Source organism: Neolamprologus brichardi, chromosome 23 (genome assembly GCF_056152115.1).
Source record: "Neolamprologus brichardi isolate AB-2024 chromosome 23, ASM5615211v1, whole genome shotgun sequence".
In the NCBI taxonomy this organism is placed as follows: domain Eukaryota; kingdom Metazoa; phylum Chordata; class Actinopteri; order Cichliformes; family Cichlidae; genus Neolamprologus; species Neolamprologus brichardi.
In genome coordinates, this window is record NC_142125.1 from 20,488,202 (window position 1) to 20,508,248 (window position 20,047).

A 20,047-nucleotide genomic window follows, 5' to 3' on the forward strand; every position below is an offset into this window, starting at 1 on the left:
TTCCACTGCCCATGATAATTCCCCCAAACCTCATGCCTGTAACGATGCTGTTGTACGCGGGCTGCAGCTTGCTGATCCTCTCCGTGTCTCTGGCCGGTGCCTCTCTGGCCGAGATGGTGTTCCGCTGCCCGGGCTGTACCGCGGAGCGCCAGGCGCTGTGCCCAAAGCTCACCGAGACATGCGCGGAGATAGTGCGCGAACCGGGCTGCGGGTGCTGTCCCGTGTGCGCCCGGCAAGAGGGCGAGCTGTGCGGCGTGTACACCCCGAGGTGCTCGACCGGTCTGCGATGCTACCCGACGCCCGACTCGGAGCATCCCCTGGAGCAACTGGTGCAGGGCCAGGGGCAATGTCGGCGCAAAGTGGACACCGAGGCAAGCGCCCACAGCCAGGAGCAGCGGGAGCAAACCAGCGGTCAGTCAGTTTACCGGAAACCTGCTTTTCTTCTATCAATTTTTAATGACACTGTCTAGACTGCAGGCTGAGAAACAGTGCAGAAATATTGCATTGTCATGAAGGCTAAGCCCTAATCTGGGACTCAGCAGGGAAGTTGTCCATATTCCTCTTCACTGCATATTTATGATACTAAACCATGTTTCCCCTCTTTTAAACACCTTTAAATAAACTGCGAGTTTGTATTTCACGCAGATTTCAGCATCTCATAGTTGCTAGATTGCTACATTCATACATGGCCTTTGCATTGCCACGCATTTGAGGGGTGTCATTTTATAATTTGTGCTACAGCAAATGACTAGTTTTTAAAGCATTTTGCAAGGCGGGGGATGTAATGTGCATTGGGTCATTCTAGTGTGCACGCAGAGAAATAAACACAAGAGATAAAGGAACAGCCACTCTGCACAGCTCATCTCAGCTGTGCACCACACAGCTGGCCCTCCTGAAAAAGCTGCCTTTAAAACACTGCAGCAGAGTTAGTCACCTGCAAAAGCCCCAGAAGTTGTACTCAGTGGGATGGACACAGAAAACAGTGTAGTATTGATGTTGACATTTCCCCCAGGGGAGTGGAGAGAAAGAAATATATATGTAGAGAGGGAGAACGCTGAAGGAATGCCGCATTGATTGGAAAAGTGGACTTTAGGCTTTGACTAGACCTAACTAGAGACTGGCTCTGACACTGACTCCATTAACTGTAGGCCGTCTACCTGGACGTATACGCTGGAGGATCACAATGAAGCCTGGAGCCAGTGAGGCTTATGTGGTTTGTGTTTGAACAGGGGCAGGTCACAGTGAGGAAGAAAAGCAAACAGCCTCATTAACTGGCTGAATTTGAGGCCGCAAAACACAGTCAATGAATGTAGAGTGGAGGCAGCCGGGGTGTGATTTTTACTCATTTCCAAAATCCATGCTTTGTCAGAGTTTACCTTCAGACTGACACATGTTTATTTTGGGCACTGGAGTCCTGGAACATAGAGAAACTACCAAAAACAGGACTCTTGTGTAACCCCCACTCCCTGAGCACAAAAGGTCAAAAAAAGCTTTGTGATGCATTTTATGATTTAATCATCAGCCCCAATAATTGCTTGGTTATGCTCACATTAATAGTGCATGTAAAGGAATGAACTGAGAGTTACACAAGAGCAAAACCAGAGTGCAGACTACATGGGCACATCGTGTAAAGGCTTGTTAGACATCACTATTTCTTTGCGTTCTCTGAGGTTTTCGGCGCCTGGTTCCACAGGTTGAAGGTTTCAAGATTTAGTTTGATGTGTCCAAAAAAACTGGTAAAAGCTTAGAAATAAGCTCTAAAAGCTGAACCTGGAGATGTTGTAGATAAAAGCTTTGCTGCTAATGCTGCTGCAGATGGAAGAGTGAAGTCTGAAACTCATGCAGCATTACAGTGAGTGGTCTAAGTGACATGCAGAGCTTTCTTGAGGTCAGAAGATAAAAGAAAGTTAGATTTTTTTATTTTTATTTTTTTTTACCAAAGTGAGGCTAGAAACACTTTCCTGAGGCTAATTTCAAGAGTCACAAAATAATAAATTGCTGCTCATCCCATCATTTTTTAAAGATACTACACTAATAGCTGCTAGGTTGATTTGTCGTGGAGTCTGAGCTTTTGCGATACATAAGTCATCTGCAAAAAGCAAAAACACAAAGCAGCTCACAGAGGTCTCTGGATGATGAAGAGCAGCCTTTAAATGTTCTGGTTAATACCCATTGCATTCACTTTATTACAGGAATTAATCTGGGGAAAAAAAAGATTAATATAATAATTAAGTAGTTTTATTTATTTGATCCCTGAGGAGGTGATTCTTGAGCTGATTTGGCATCTGGGCAAGGAATCAAATGACGAAATAGTACAGCTGCTTTATTTGGATGTTTATATAAATACACATCATCCTGACATCATCTTCTTCTTTGTCCATTTAGCATGTCAGCTTTTAAAAAGGAACAAAGACAAGGAACAGCAAGCTGTGTCTACTTAGAGGTGGCATTTTTACAGTTTTTTTTCTTCAAAAGAATTTATCTGATCATAGGTATACAAGAGTGCACCGAGAGCAGCTGCAGAGTCCCTATAATCTCTCTAATCAACACTACAAGTGACCCGCAGCAAAGAGGCCAAAGGTCAGAGCACCTATTTCTTTGATCCAACAATAATCATGTAGGGAAAAAAGGAAAGAAAAGAAAAGAAGAAAAAAAGTAATGCACAGCTTTTTGTTAAAAGTTGGAATAGGAAGATATAGGAGATTGGGTGATATTAAATTATTGTTTGCAATCAAAACCAAAAGTCTGACAAGAGACGAATGAAAAATATCAGTGAAAATACTCAAAACAAGATAGCAAATAGGAAAGGAACACATTACTGTGAGATAAAGACTTCAGTGATGCTTTCAGCATATGTGTCTGTGGTTGAGGTTACAGTGCTTTGTTCTGACCAAAGCACCTAATTAATAGCATAACTTGGTAACAGATATTGATTCATCACTGAAAATTCCTTTCAGTGTCATGTTAGATTCGTATTAAAACTCTTTGTACAAATAATGAAGGTTTTTGACTGAGAGTGAAAGAAAACTGACTCATTTATAATTAGGTGTGTAAAGAATACGTTTGTCTACAGCCTGATCGAGATAGGATTTTTAAGATTAAGCTCATGCATGTCGGTCAGATCTACTGAGCTATATGTATGCTATATATCAGCGGTCCCCAACCTTTTTTGGGCCACGGACCGGTTTATGCCCGACAATATTTTCATGGACCGGCCTTTAAGGTGTCGCAGATAAATACAACAAAATAAAACTAGTACCGGTACCGAAAAAAAAAAGATTTATTCATAACACACGTGAAAAGACCAAGGAAAACCGAGTAAACGATAAAAATGATAATATCTCTCTATCGTCTTGAATATCCTGGATTGGATTCAACAGGATCAAAATGTGAGGATAGAGCTCCTGAGATGATTGCTGGCACTTGACACAGACCGTGAAGATTAACAGATCTTAAATGTCAAAGTGGTCTCTGTAATGTGGTGAAAAAGGGAGAAAGAAATGGGATACTCCCTTGCAAAATAATGTTCCATAAATGAACCCGTGACCTGGTTAGAAAATTGGATTCTAAGAATATAATGATATAAAATATCAGAGCGTAAGTTTTTTCAGACACAACAAAATGGCAACCAAGTTATCCTATTTACTTGATTTTGAGCTGAAATGTCTTCCTATTTAAAATTAACACCCACATTTTTCCCACTACCCTGTGTTTATGCACAGTATCACTTGATATTCCATTCCCACAGAAACCTGGATCCAAATAAAGGTTCCTTTAAACAGATTGGATGGGCGTTTAATTGTTTTGACTGGAATCATACATATACAACCTCGAAAGAGAACATGTTGATAAAAAAAAAGCTCCAAATAGAGCCAGTTCCTGCACACAAGATTTCAAAAGAGTGAAGCAAATGCTGTTGTCCCCTTAACAACACCTCACTAAATGTACTGTTAATCAACCAACCACTCAAAACAACCGTCTTCCAGTGTTACTTTTGCTGTTATGGAGATGGGAAATGAGGTGGAAAGAACGGGGGGGACTCCTGTGACATCTGGTTGCTGAAATAACATTGTTAGCTGACAGGGGGCATTCCTGTGTACCTGCAGGGGCATTCAGACGGAGCCTGCAGGACTGAAATAGCTCCGAGATAATCTCGCCCAAAATGGGTATTTATGCCATCTCCCCCTGAGGCGTCAACTTCACGCATATCCGTGCCAAGAATCTCCTCTTGCCTATTGAGAACCAGAATAACTTCCCACCCTCCAGATTGGTCAAGGGTGATTTAAGACAATACAAACACTGTCTGAAATGCAACTGAAACTGGGAGTGTGAATGGGGGCAGTTTCTGAACTTGTTTTAATAAAGGACAACTTCTTAAAAAGTATGAGAAAGACCTACAGTTGTCGTAAGAAGATCATCAGCTCAAAAGCACAAGTTTGGTCTTTTAATGCTTTCTTTGATCTGTTCTTTTTCCAGAGTGTAAGTTTTTATTTGACCACTCTTACTGGTAGAATTGATTGAGTTCATTTAAATGGGCATCCAACCTTTAAGCATAGTCTACAAACTTTCAATAGGGTTGAGATTGGGGCTTTGTGAAGGCTATTCCAGAAGCTTAATGTTAGCCTGCTTTCCATTCCAAAGCCAGTTTTGATGTGTGTTTGGGATTATTGTCCTGTTGGAGCACCCAGCAGTGTCCAAGTTTCAACCATATGGCTCATGATTTAAGGTGAAGTTGAAGGATTTGAAGGTAGTTCTTCTTCACTCAATTATATCCAATGTACCAGTACCAGTGGTAGCAAAACAGCTCCAAGAACATGATACTACCACAGCCATTCTTGACAGTTGGTATAGTCTTCTTTGGTTTGAAAGTCTTACTTTGACAGCTCCAAAAACACTTCTTACCACTGTGGCCAGATAGCTCAATCTTTGTCTCATCTGACCATAAAACTTTCCCCAGAAGACATTTGACCTGTCAATATGGGGAACTGCAAATTTCACCCAAGTTGGAAGGTGCCAATTTTTAAGCAGGGGCTTTTTTCTTGTTCGGCACCCTCTAACTGTCAACACTGATGCAGTTTCCAGGTCATGGTAGACCTGACCCTACACATCCAAACCAATTTCCTCTCATCTAAGGGTCTTCTTTCAGACCATTGCAAAGCGGTGACACGTTCAAATAAGTTGTAGTTAGGTACAATTGTTTGAATGGGTGATCTTGGAATCTGTAATTGTTAATCTTCTATAATCTCTTCTGGAGCTCCAAAGCTTAGAACTCAACCCTATTGAAAATTTGTGGACTACATTTAAATATCAGGTCCATTCCAGGAAACCAACGAAATTAATGAACACCGATAGTTTTGCCAAGAAGAGTGGTCAAATATCCACCCAGAATTATGGCAGAAGCTTGTTGATGAGCACCAAAATATGTGCAACCTTTTTTTTTTAAATAAAAAAATGGTACAGTGATAGATAACTAGAAGTTTGTGAACTGAAACTTTTGATTAACATCTAACTCTGTAGTGTAGTGGTTAACACATGCATTATACATGGAAGGTTGATGGCTAGTGTACTCCCAAGCACAAATAAGTGGGAGGATTCTTAGAAAAAGGGAAAAAGGGAGCAGCTGAAAGTACCAACCCTGGTAACTTGTAGTTAGCAAACAGTGAAAACTAAATATTGTTTAAAAACAAATTAATGATTAACTTATGTTTCTAAATAATAGATAAACAATAGCTAATTCTGATAAAACTGTGTAGAGAATCGGGGAAGATTCTTTGATTTACAAGCCTAATCTATTATAGTCTAGTGGCAGTAGTTAGTAGTACAAGTCTAATAATATTTTTGTTATAATCGAAGTCATGTCCTAGCCAAAAAAAAAAAACAGTTTTTGTTGTCATTGTTTAAAGAAATCTATTTAATGGTGCCTTATTTAGTTTTTTTCTAAACAGATAAAAGTCAAGTTTACAATCATTGTTACTGACCAAAACACGCAGAGTGTATTTCAGGGCTTGCAAACATCATGACTCTATCTAAATGTTTGTCAAAAAGTACAAAATGTGCATTCTTTTAGATTTTTTTGTACCATCCCACAGCTTTCTTTTATTCCTTTGCTTGTTTCAGCACTTTTCCACTTGCTGTAGTCCATAAACATTATAGTTAAAAAATGCACAAGTTATTATAATGTAATTGTTGTGACTTTAGTTGAAAGATTAATAGGATAAGAATGACATTTGTTGAAAATCTGTGTGGTCATCACCACAAAAACCATGATCAGTTCCTAAAAAGTAGACCTTTGAGGTACAAGGTTTGTAGCAGAGTATTATTGCCAGCGTGATGCACTCCAAGCGTTGTCGTGTTACAGCTTGCCTCTGTTTAGGCCGTGTAAAATCTGCCCAAAGTTCACCCAGGGCTGCCGGTAGTGATGCCTAGTCTCGGATACCACAGAGCATACATACATGCTGGAGCCTGTGCAAAAGCCTGCTTTCAGATGGCTGTTGCAGGCCAAAAAGCCTGCAAGGTAAACATATCTAAACTCTGCTGAGTTTGTGTTTCCAGAAAACAGCTCCACTAGGTCTTGTAATGGATTGTAGTCTGTAATAAATCTACTCATTGACATATGACCTATTTATTTCACACCTTAGAGCGATGTTTAAGAAGTTAAAAGAGAAAAGCTGTGCCTTTTAAAGCCTCTAAAATTTAAAGAGATCAATTTTGGGTAACTGTTGTTTCCACTTACTGAGAGTCAGAGAGATGCTTCATTTGTTCTTAATTTTTTTCCCCTGCAAACACACAAAATATGCACACTTCTAATTAAGTAAGTGGTAGCCAGAAGTAATGCATATAGTATATCTGTCTATGAAGATTTTAGCTTGACCTAGTTAGTGGATGTCTCTGGAGTTACACTTAAGCAAAGATTTAAACAGACAGAAATAATTGTCAGAGAGGATTGTTTGAGTTAATTACAGTGATTTCCAGTCTTGGAACCTTTCAAAACTTACTTGATTTAAAGTTCAAGGTGAGCATTTCTAGTACAACTTTCAGAAAGGTTGCTTGTATTGAGTCAGTCCTTGGAAGTTTCAATTTTGACCACAGGCACTGTCCTGACATGCCTTGATGGGGAGTCATTTGTTGGAAATTACTTTAACCGCCGCTCATGCCATTGTGATTGTTATTTGGCCACATGATCACATTCTGTGCTTAATACCAACCCTACTTGCCAGATTTGGATCCCTCAGACCTTTCTGAAATTGAAATCAACAAGGCGTGCGATTTTGAAAATTGATAGAGTTGCAAAAGCAGAAGTGCAAGATCTGCCAAATTTAAATCAAATATTGTTTTTGACCTCTCGTATCTTCATACACAGATATACATTTTTTCTAAAGCTGGGCTTAGGTTAGGCTAGCAGTTAATCAGTTAGAAGTTCAATATAGATGTCTGCAGCTCCCTAACATTATTATAAGTTTAGAGCCCCATTTTTAATGGACAGTAGCTGTACCTCCAGTAGTGTGCAAAAGTCTCGAGCCACCCCTCATTTCCTTATATTTTGTAAGGAGCCAGACTTTGTTGTTATTTTTTCTTGAGCAATATTTCTCCAGGCTTTCTGGAAGTTTTTCAAAGCCACTTAACACTGACATATGAATCATTCAAGCATGAGAAAAGACATCTAATTCAAGAAATGGTTAGTGTTGTGTCGATATGTAGCAGACAACTTAGCAAAGAACCAATTTTAAATTGTATCTTTAGGCATTTTGTTACTGGTGGCCTGTTGGAAAAACCCTTAATTTGTTCCAGTTTCTTTAATCAACAAAATATGCCAAAGGTAGAGCAGTTTGACTGACAAAAAAATAGCATTTTTGCGCTAACATGGTGCTCCCTAAAAAGCTGTTAGCTGAACATTTCGTTTTTCTCAGCATGGTGTGCAATGTGTTATTAAAAGAAATGAGGAAACTGGACAACTGGCGGACAAAAGAAGAAGTGTCAGTCGTGAAAAAATATCTACAGCAGATGAACAATACCTAAAATTCATGTTTTAAGAAATAGAATAAAATCCTGAAAGGCCCTGAAAGATGCATCTGGCCAATATACTTTTCATTAAAGCTTATTAGAAATGTTCTCAGTGGAAGGCTGGCTGTCAAGAAGCCATTCATAAGGAAGGGAAACAGGGAGAAAAGGCTGACGTCTGAAAATTACACAAGAACTCAACTGAAAATCAGTGGCAACAGGTCAGAAGCCTGGAGAACTATTCCTGAAGACTACTTAAAGAAAGGACAAGAAAGCTGCCTGAGAGAGTTTGGACTGTGTTTGAAGAATAAAGGTGGTCTCACCAAATATTTACCTCCAAGTTGGAAAGAATGGAACAAACTCTGTTCTTGGTTTATATACTGCATTTCCATGTATGTTTGCATATTTTATTGAATTGTTGCGCCTATTTCCAAATTTTCCCAGCAAAACGTAAACAAATGAAGGGTGGCGCAAGACTTTTGCACAGTACTCAGTTATAATATGTATACGATGGAGCAAGAATGCTTGGTGCTCGGAGATTTCCTTTCTGAACCTTTCCATTCTCTATGGCTTGGCCAAGTCTGTCATTTGCTCAGTTGACCAAACTCTGGACAATCAGACATGACACTTCTGGCCTACGTGCCACCTGGGAATTCAACATGGATCAGATATAGAAAGGAAGCCTCTCAGGCTATTGTGTAGGGATTAATTCAAGCAGTAGACTGGACAGTAGGCCTGCTGCTCTGTTGATGCTGCTGATCTCCAGCCCACTGCTATGGAGTGGCTTGTACTGCAGAGGCCTAGTGCCCCCTAAAAGTGGGGTCCTGACCCTTTGTATTTGTGTGTGCGTATGTGCGTTGAAGAGGAAGTGCACTGCTATAGATTGTGTATTCATGTGTGTGTCTGTGCGTGCCCAGACTTTTAGTGAACATCTCATCTGAACATCTGACTTTTGCCCCTTTTAGGAAAGAAATGCTTTCCTCAAAGAAAATCCAGAGAGAGCACAGTGCAGCATCGTAGGGGGAACTCAAGTCCAACAACACTAGATCTATCTGATGGCAACAGGCACCAGCACCTTGTTATTGTTTCGTTTGAAATTTCCTTTCTCCTGCTCTTTCTTAGGCCTTTTGTAATCATATTCTATAACCGGATGTCAAATTTACCTCTTGCAGGGTACAGGGAATGCCTCCTCAGTCCACCATCGTCGCTTTCATTTAAATACATTTCCACAAGTCTGCATTGTAAAGCTTGGTCTGCATAGCTGCAAACTATCCACTTGATTGGCAAACTATTTGACCTTCTTTACTGTCTCTGCTTATTTCCCTTCTTTCGTTCAGGTGTCAAGTGAAGCCCTGCATAAGCGAAATACACAATTTCCACCAAAAGTTCAGCAAAAAGACACAGTGTCCTGGCTCATAAATTCACCTTGTGAAATATTACTTGTAGCAGCAAGAATGCGCATCATGTAACATCTTTTCATCGAAAATCTGCTGGTTTGGAAAGACGCTCCTCTTCCACTCCCTGCCAACCCTCAACTCCAAAGTATGCTCTGTTGTCAGAGACAACAAGTTGGGCTGGACCTGATGGCCTCTTTCTTTGTTTGCTCCATCTGTCTGGAGAGCTTTTTTGTGCTTTTAGGTTAATGTTTAACAAGACTCCTAGCAGAGGAGAGACGGTGAAGTAAATGAAAGCTGCCTGGAGGAATTTCTACAGGGACTTGAAGAGGCAGTTGTCCCTAAATTTAAATTTAAGGTTCCTGTTTTAACGCCAGTGTTACTGAGGGCATTGTTTGCTCCTCTGGTATTGTGTATTTCTGTTTTAAAAGGATTAAAATCGACACACAGGATTAATCCTACCGAATTTGCTGATTTTTCTTTTGATCCTTTTTTTTTCATATGATTCGCCCACACAGCTTTTCTCATGTTTATTTGTGTTCATTTGGGCACAATGGAAGAATTCTCACCTGCCACACAGGGAGCCTGGGTTTAATTCCTCGCCAATGTAGAGTTTTTATGGATTGGAACATAACTACTGGGCTCCTTTCTTAAGATGGCCTTCAAAGAAACTTTGGCCAAGTTGCCCCTGATTAGTGTGTACTTAAAATGTTAGACAAGGTGCTAACGTGATAGGTAAAAGAGGACTTCTATGGAAGTGTGTGCAATACGCTGAGGCTTGTAGTAAGAAAGTGCTTTGAGTTCACAGTTAGAGTAGAAGAGTGTTATATAAGTATCAGTCCATATACATTTTAAATGGTTTTAAATGATCTATTTTTAGCTTACCATTTATTAGCTAGGGTTAGTACTTTTAGGTGCTATTCCATTTATTCTACTTTATTTAATGACCCACTTTCTCATTTACTTGGATATTTAAATGTTCATCAGTAAACACTATTAGCTAAGCAAGCCCATTCATACGAGCACTTTTAGGTTAACTTTCACTACAATGGGCAAAACTCAGGTTTTAGTACCTTGCCCACGGATACTTCAACATGCGGACTAGAGGAGCTGGGGATTGAACCACCAACTTTTTAGTTGGCAGCTGATTTGCTCTGCCTCCTGAGCAACAGTCACCCCAAATTAAAAACAAAAGAAAAAAAACGTTGGTGAACTTCTCAAGAATTAAGCCACTCATTTTCTTTGGGAGGGAAAAGCCAACAGCAGTTCTTCCTCCTGTGGATGATCACATTTTTATTCAAGTAGCATGCTTGGTGATTTTATTTAGAAAGAAAACTGAAAATCTGTATTTTGGAGTTAATTTTAAAGACACCACAATTAAATCAATGTAGTGGCATAGGATACTTGTATGTATCCTATGTTTGGGCTGCCAACCCAAATCAAGGCTTTAAAAAACATGTATTTACCGATTAGCTCCACTGTTAAACTCACCTGCTTAATATTGTGTAGGTCTTTTGTGCATAACCAAAAAAAAGCTTGATGTGTATGGACGCAGGGGTAAGTGGTTTTACTAGGATCTTCTAATTCCAGTCAAAATCACCATGATAAATCCTTGGCAAAGTAGAAGTAATACAAGTAGCACCAGTATAACTAGTAGCAATAGTAGTAGAATATCAAGGGTGTCAAATCCATTTAAATCACTGGCCATGTACAGCCCACTTGAATCCTAAGTGGGCTGGAGCAGTAAAGCTTAAAAAATGTTTCCCTTACTTTACGTAAGTTTTTGTGAGTTTTCGAGACTTCTCAAACATCAATGTGATTTTTTTCACAGAAAAACCTAAAAAAGAAAATTGCACAGTAAAATGTTTTTAAGCAATAAAAGTAAAAAAAAAAAAAAAAGAATGTGGGAGATGTGACGCAAACAAAAATTCACGTATTTGATTTAATATTTAATTAGTTGTTTTTTAATTTCCTAGAACACCTGATTAAAGAACATTTTAAGAAAGAATTTTCTGTCAATTATTTCACCGTTCAGCCTTTAAATGGGTTAGAAAAAAATATTGCAGTTCTGGCAATACATTTCACTTTCTCCAAATTGAAAAAAGAAATGCTGCTGCAGCAAGTCAACGACCCATCAGCAAGACTCTCTGGGCTTACACTGTTATGGAAATGAAAAATAAATTACTTTATTGTGTAAATTAAATGTATCTTAATGCACAGAAAATATTCCATTTTCAATAAAAAAAAAAAAAGAAAATGATATTGTAAAGATTAAAAAAAAAAAAGAAACGTTTCAGTCTTAAATTGAACACTAACAATAAAAAAAAGTTTTCTCTCAATTAATGTTTCATCTGTTAATCACTCTGCTGTATGACAGGCTGTAGGTTAAATCTTTGTCAGCAAGAAAACTGTTAAACTCAGGAAAATACTGTTAGAGGTCCAATTTTTATGGTGTCCTTCTTTAAAATTTCCACATTTTTCCAAAGCCATCCACTGGGCCACTTTTGGCCAATGGGCCATATGTTTGACACCCCTGCACTACATGGACAAAAGCACTGGTTTTCCTACACATCACACCTACAGGAAGCTGCTCAGCCATGGAAACCATGCAATGAAGCTGTCCGCTCACAGTTTTTGTGCTGATGTTAATGTCAGTGGAGGTTTGAAGCCATGCAGTTACTGACAGAAAAGAGTGTTGTTGATTTTTACGCACTCAGCGACTCCGCTCCGCACTTTGCTTGGTCTGCTACTTCATGACTGAGTTGCTATGTGTCCCAAATGCTTCCTCTTTGCAGTAATACCACTAACAGCTGATCTTGGAATAACAAGGAGGGAAAAACTTTCATAGTATCACACTTGAATTCAGTGAGATCTTTAGAACGACCCATTCTGTCACAAACGTATACTGCATGGTTGATTTTATGCACCTATGACAAGTGTGGCCCATCTCTTTTGTCCATACAGTGTAACTTTACATATTTGATTATATCTATTGTATTTTTTTTATCAGCACCATTAACATTTGCTTGTGGGACTGATTCACACTGTAAAGCCACCATGGAAACTTCATCATGACGCAAGTTCAGTAGTGGCCAACATTTCTCAGCTCATAAGCTGGTCAAGAATTTGGGGTTTCTTCTCTCTTAAGAGAAAGGAAATATTTCCAGTGACTCACTGATTGTGCTGATACATTTCACAGTGGTTTGGACACATTTTGTGGAAAAGTCAAATGCGTTAAATAAACTATCACAAGCTCAGGAGACGTGCTTGTAAAAATGCAACAAAAAGTAAAACAAACAATAAAAAACAGCCACAAACACAGATGTGTAAAATACAGTATGTTCTGTGTTTATATCAAAATTAAGGGGGAAAAATGCATTTAAAACATTTTAATGCTTTTAAACACCAAACAGATTATGTTGAACCTTGTGCTTCATAGTTTCATGATTTATAGGGTAGATTTGCATGAGTCACACTTTACAGTTTTTATCATATATCGTCTGAAACAAGCTGTTTTACATCTTCAACAATGCCAACCTACCTTTAAGAGCATTTCTTTCCCTGATTGGCTCAACTGAGCTGTGTGCCTTAGATGACCATATTATGCACTGAAGAAAACAGTGAAAGATTTGGAGGAGTCTGAAGCTTTAACTCCACAATGATACATTGTGTTTATTGTCTATCTAACCATGTCTTACACACACAATGAATAACATTATTAATCTGTTTTTTTGCGAATATATGTGTTTTATTTCCTATTTAGTCTATAAATTCTAAAATTAGTTACTTTACATGGATATTAGGCTGATTTATATCACCAAGACACTGTTTGAGATGACATTGTATCTTACAACCGTTTTGAAATCTTGTTTCAAGACCTCCTAGTAACAATTCACAATTTAGACTTTTGTTAATACATGGGTCCTGGGTTCAACTCCACTATCTAGCTAGGAATTATTGCTATTACTCCAAAGGACATGCTGTTATTATTTATTCCTGATGGAGCTCAGTCTCGGAGGTCAATCTCACCTCTACCCTGTAAAAATGCTATCAGCGGTTTTCTAAGCACCTCTTTTGTTGCTCTGAAAAATGATCTGTGCAATCTGGAGTGTGTCTCCTGTCACTTTCAGCGGCTAAAAATTCTGTTTCATTACCAAGAGAATGACAGTTAATGGGAAACAGAGTGGTTGAGAGTGCAAAGACACTCTAGGTTGTCAGCAACGTGTCCCCGAACAATAGCCATAAGAACTTTCCTGGCTAAACCGCACAATGTTGCTGATTCGTTAAAAAACAAACAACCAAAAAAACCAAACAAAATTCTTCATAGCTTTTTGATCTTTTTAGCATTAGAATGAAATCTTAATCTGCTGCTTTTGTGTCATTACCCATCATCCACAGGAGAGGCTGTGGAGCTGCAGCCGGAGCATGGCGCGAGCGAGATCCCCGGTATCCGAAAGCCCAATAAAGAAGCCGCCTGGCTGGGGCCCAAGGAAAGCGCCGTACGCCAACACAGACAGGAGATGAAGACCAAGATGAAAACCAATAAGGTGGAAGAGGTGAAACCTACTCGGCCCAAACAGGCAAGGCGAAGTGGCGTGTCTGTTTAATTTCTGTAGAGGTTTAACAAAGTCACACTCATGTGATTTTACCTCTATTTTAGGAGCTGTATTTACACTGTGTTACATTTTAATAACACATGGGATCATTACAATACTCGGTTATTTTAAAGTCTGGTAAGATTTTGCTTTGAGACACTGGGATCACATGAAGCTTGCGCCACATATCAGATGTAGACGCTGAGGTAAAATCGCCTGAATTATGCACTGCAACAGAGCTTAGTGTTGATATAAGATTGTATAAACCGAGTACATCTACTGTAGTCCCTTTGAGTGTGGTGGAACAGCTGCACTCAGACTTCACAGACATGTGCTGCCCCCCTCTGGTGCTGCAGGTTCTGATCTTTTAGACGGCTTTGAAGATATTTAAACGGACGAACCTTCAACCTTTAATACCCCTGACCTGCTCTGAGTGAGATTTTTGGGAAAAACTCATAATTTTTATCCATCATCTGTGCACTAAAACAATCAGGTAAAGGTTAAATTGCTTTGCTGGGAACATTAGAACTTCTCAACAAGATTTCTGGCGGATACCGATGAGTCATTATTCACAAGTGGCTTTCATAAACAGAAAGACCTTTAGCTGTAGCTGAACCGAGTCAAAAATGTGCCAATAGCTTTGCAAACCTGCTGTTGATGTGCATTGGAATAATTGGTTTTAATTGATTTTAAAATAAAATTTTAAAATATGAAAATTAAAAAGACACATGAGTGAACAGATGTTTGATTTTCAGAGGGAGCCTTGAAGCTCCAGCACACCTAAATGCCACTATGGATGCCCATGGGTTACACGTGCTATAGCTTTGCAGTTGAATTGAATTAAATTCCTTCCTTTCCAGTACAACAAGATTCAAGGTCAACTTCTCCTTTCACACAGTAAAACTGAAAAAAACTCCCTAACGGTAAAAAGCGATTGAATAATATTATAAAAGACAATACAAATATACGATGTAAGTATAAAAGTATGAATACAACTCAAGTCTCTTCAAGTCATTGTTTGTATTGTTTGTACATGTATTACTTGTACTGTCTCTCTAGTGTTTTGCAATCCTGGATTTATTTATTAGTTTTATTTTATTTATTATTATTATTATTATTTGTATTATTTAACTTTATTTATAATAATTTAGTATTTTTATGTATTTATTATATTCAAATCTTTCTATGACTGCTGTCTGAAACTAGTCTAAGAAAATAAGGATTGCACTCTACAGAATAAACACCCTGTCTATATTAATATGTGCATATAACAATAAATTACTCTTACTTCTATATAAATGAAACAAGGTGCAGTATTCATATAGTGAAAATTGTTTAAAATATGGCTGTAGAGCCAATTTTGCAGTAGCGAGCTGTAAATTCTTGTGATTTGGCTTCACAGTTTCAGTTTTGTTTGGTTATTTTAGTTGAAAATTACATTTTACTGATACACTGTCAAATCCTAACAACAGTCACCTCATCGCCATCTAAAGCACATGTACACACTGCAATAGTTTATTTGCACATCCTTGAGAGACAAAATAACAAAGTGCAGTATAACAAGAGAGACACCTCAATGTCAACCATATGTATTTAATTTGTGTAACATACTGGGATATTTATAATTTGAGCTGTTTTGTTGTGTTTTGTAACTTTGCAATATATTGTATTATTTAATTTTTAGCTACTTACTGTTCTTACTGTCTCAGAGCAACTGTGACCACATAATTTCCTCAGACATTAATAAAGTATTCTGATTTTGATTCTCAAGATGCTTTTTATTGCAGGGTATAAGGTAAAGACCTTACAATAACACAAAAATGTTAGTTTCAGTTTTTCTGAATATTATTCTGTGAATAGCCAAGATTTAGGAAAATCCAAATTGTTATTACGAGAAGAAAGAGAAAAAAACGGCCCTTTGTAAACAAAGGTGACTCACATGTAGTTATAGTTAACTATAACAGCCTTGCTGTGGACGTGACAGGCTTGTTGTTCTTATGTTTGCTTTTTTCTAAAGACTCAGTGTCAGCAGGAACTCGACCAGGTCCTCGAGCGGATATCCAAGATGCCCTTCAGAGATAACAGAGGTCCTCTGGAAGACCTGTATGCCCTGCATATCCCCAACTGTGACAAGAGGGGGCAGTATAACTTAAAACAGGTGACTCTGGGCTTTTTGGGAAAGAGGGCGGTAAGCCCAGAGGTTATACCCAAATGATAATATGCAGGTATGGAGAGGTGAGGTGGGCATCGCAACCACCATCTCTAACAAAATAATCGGTTGCACTGACATATCAAACCCTACAGTCATTTTCTCATCATAATACTGATAATAATAATAGTAATAATAATAACAGTATTAATAATTATTATAATGATAATAACAATTCAATAAATTGAACACGAATTACTAAAAAGGGGGGATTGCACATTGTGAACTGATAAGCTTCTTTTTGTGCATGCACTTTATAAAACATGTATAGTAAGACTGCTAGCTTAGCATGAAACGTACAGGTAACAAAACTACAACATAAATTCTGTTTTTCAGTGCAAGATGTCTCTCCATGGTCAGAGGGGGGAGTGCTGGTGTGTCGACCCACACACTGGCCGACCCATCCCATCAGCTCCGACCGTGAGGGGTGACCCCAACTGCAGCCAGTTCCTCACAGAGCTGGAGCTCCCTGACATGGCCCAGATTTAAAGTGTCATCAAACATCCCAAAACATAAAAGGAAAAAGAAAAACTGTAAAGAGGTTGGGAACAAAGAACATCAGAGTAAGCTATGTATTATCTGTCTGTGCGTATGTGTCTTTAGTTCGTACAATGACACTGACATTTGAAGTCTTAACCACCAAAAAGGATTAAATGATAGAATCCAGCTTGCTGCGTAAGATGTAGCTGCAGATTACTTTTAGAGGGGAATGAGTGGAGATAAGACTCCCTTTTCCCACTCAGATATTCAGTAGGCGTCATCTGGAGCGTCGGTGACTATGCTTTAGTGATTTTGACTTTGCTCGGATTGCTTTGTTATCAGTGTTTTGTACTGTATGCATTGAAAAATGAAACGCCTTCAACATATGTGATGTTTCGAGGTGTGTTTTAATGCTCTAGCTTACAGACTACTGTTGGTTTAATACTATACACTAGGCTTTGAGTACACCTGGCTATTAATACAAAGTATTAAAGATGAAATGTAGTACCTGTTGGAAGTAGCGTGCATTAAATGTTCAGCCGAAGGACATGACCGTAAGTGATAAACAGATAATGTCATTAAAACTACGATATAATCAATCTGTGCACGTCATCATTCATGTGATGTGAATGACTTGAAAGCTTTTCAGAATGAATGAGCGAACTTGACAATGTTCAAACCTTGGAGATTTAGACTGTCTGTGCAAAAGTGTCAAGCCATCCCTCATTTCTTTATGTTTTTCTTCATAGAAGCCAGATTTTTCTGGCTTCTAAAGTTTTAACCCACTTAACAATGACCTATTAATCATTAAAGCACATAGCAAACAATTTAGCAAGGAAGCAGTTTGAAGTTTTAGGTATTTTGTTAATAGCAGGCTTTTCCAAAAACTAGCTATTAGTGCTATTAGCTAAAAACTTGGCCTACTTGGGCATAGTGTCGAGTGTAGCAACAGCTCTTATGGAGTGATGAATCCAAATTTGATATTTTTGGTACAAATCATCATCTGTATGTATGAAAGATGGTTAAGGGAGAGGTACAACAGTGAGTGTCTAAGAGGGTGGAGGCTCAGTCATCGTTTGTGGCTGCTTTTCAGCCATTAGTGCTGGAGATCACAGAAAAGTAAAATCAGACTTTGCATGACAATGATCCCAAACACACTGCCAATGCAGTAAAATCATACCTGGATAGAAAAACACACAGTGGAACACTATCAGTCATGGTTCGGCCTCTCTGAGCCCGGATCTCATCATTATTGAAGCAGTGTGGGATCATGTTGACAGAGAACAGAACAGAAGGCAGAAACATCCAAAGAAGAGCTTTGAATGTCCTTCAAGAAGCCTGGAGAACTATTCCTGAAGAAGACTTCAAGAAATGTTGTTCAGACTGTGCTGAATAATAAAGGTGGTCACACCAAATATTGACTTTTAAGTTTGTTTCTATAAGTTCTATAAACTCTACTCTTTATACTGTATTTCCATGAATGTTTGCACATTTCAGAAAACTTGCTGCAACCATTCCCCATTCTCCTAGCAGAATATAAAGAAATGATGGGTCAAGACTTTTGCACATTACTGTATGAATAGACAGTTTTATAATACCAGAGCCTGCATTTCCCCAAGTGAAAACATTAAATATAGTCATACCGTTTTGAATTCAAATAATATATATATTGGTGCATACTTTATTGACTTTGCAGTTGTAGCTTGTTCATACTGACCCCAGCAAGCAAAACTGCAGGACTGAAAGTGTGAAGAAAACATGGTCTTTGGATTTGATCACTTTCTGCAGAAAACCTGATTTACCCTGTCCTCTATTATCAAATCTCACAATAACAGTGATCTCCAAGCATTTTATTTTATAAGGTCAAGACCCAGCAAGAGTGAAAAATCACCTGTGGGCAAGCGCAAAGCAACAATGCGAAGGAGAAAAAGTCCTTCCTACACTCAAAAATATGAAATTGAGTGGTTGTTACATGTACAAGATTCAAACATGTTTCTATGGTGAACGTAATTAAAACATCTGCATGAAAATTCAGCAACTTAATTTGTTCTTCTTGAGATGAAATGATACAATCTAGTAAGAGTGGTTAGTTGCCTGGACTCGAGAAATTCACAAGATCACATTAGATGTCGAACTACAGGAAAATCGCTGGAGTTTTAAGAGGCAGACAACTACACCCACACCACGTGTATGCTATTGCTATTTATTGTGGTTTAACCTGTCAAGGACAAAAGCATACAGAAAATTCTGCATCAAGCCTTGTAATCATAGCTTTCCTACTTTTGTTAAGCCTGTTGGTTTGACAGCTTGGTGGTGTGATGGTTAGTGCTGTTACCTCACAGCCAGAAGGGCCTGCGTTCAAATCCACAATCTGGCTGGTTTGCAGTGTGTATTTAGAGTTAGGTTAACGGGTGATTATAAATTATCCATGAATGGAAGTGCAAATGGTTGTTTGTCTCTATGAAATCATCAACCCCCATATTGGTTCATTAAGCAAGACTAGCAGTAATTGCCTTGATTAACAAATTAGTTGTTCAAACAACAAGTTTTCATTGTGTTTTCCTAAAGTTTTTCACTTGTGTAGAATGAATTAAAACAAATTTCACTTTACATACTTAAATAAATCACTTCAAGTCAATGTAAGTATACTACGTTGAGCCAACGTAATTTGGTTACATTAAACCACCAAATGCCAAATGTGTTGGTTTGACATGGTCAAAAATGGGTTATTGTACTTGGGTAAATCACGTGGAAAAAGCTGCCATGATTAAATTGTGTTCATCCAACAACAGATTTTTTTGAGTGTAGGAAGAAGAAATGTTAGGACAGGCAGGCGTTCACCCTGAGTGGTTGGGGAATGAAGGTAATAAGATGAATGGGGAGTGAAAGACAGGGGAGTGAAGAAAGAGTCCTAATGGCATCATGTGAGGTCCTCTAGCTGCCAAAAAGAAAAAATAACGAAAGGTTGGCTTATGTGATCCAGCCCTAACTATATGATTTATCAAAAAGGAAAGTTTTAAGCTTAATCTTAAAAGTAGAGAGGGTGTCTGTCTCCTGACAGGAGTGGGGCCTAATAGCTGAAGTCTTAAACTCCCATCCTACTTTTGGAACCACGAGTAAGCCTGCAGACTAAGAGTGAAGTACTTTATTGGGATAAAATGGTAGTGTGAGGTCTTTAAGACATGACAGAGAATAATTGTTCAGGGTCTCAGAATTCTAGATCTCGCAGAGAGCCGATGAAAACAAGCTAACTTCTCTTTGTCATCCCATAAGTGCTCTCGCTGCAACGGAGAGCAGCCAAAACCACTCAGTGATGTCACAGAGAGCCGTTCTGCTTTGACAGCAGATGGAAGCCACCTGCGTGAAGACTC

The 20,047-nt window shown here is 38.6% G+C and overlaps 1 protein-coding gene across 1 annotated transcript; it reads left to right on the top strand.

Moving 5' to 3' along the window:
• On the top strand, positions 1-17,323 carry igfbp2a (insulin-like growth factor binding protein 2a). Its single transcript, XM_006800269.3, has 4 exons — positions 1-411; positions 13,791-13,972; positions 16,005-16,145; positions 16,533-17,323. The coding sequence occupies exons 1-4, from the start codon at positions 12-14 to the stop codon at positions 16,683-16,685; spliced, it is 876 nt and encodes a 291-aa protein (XP_006800332.1). The 5' UTR covers positions 1-11; the 3' UTR covers positions 16,686-17,323.
• Positions 17,324-20,047: the final 2,724 nt, after the last annotated feature.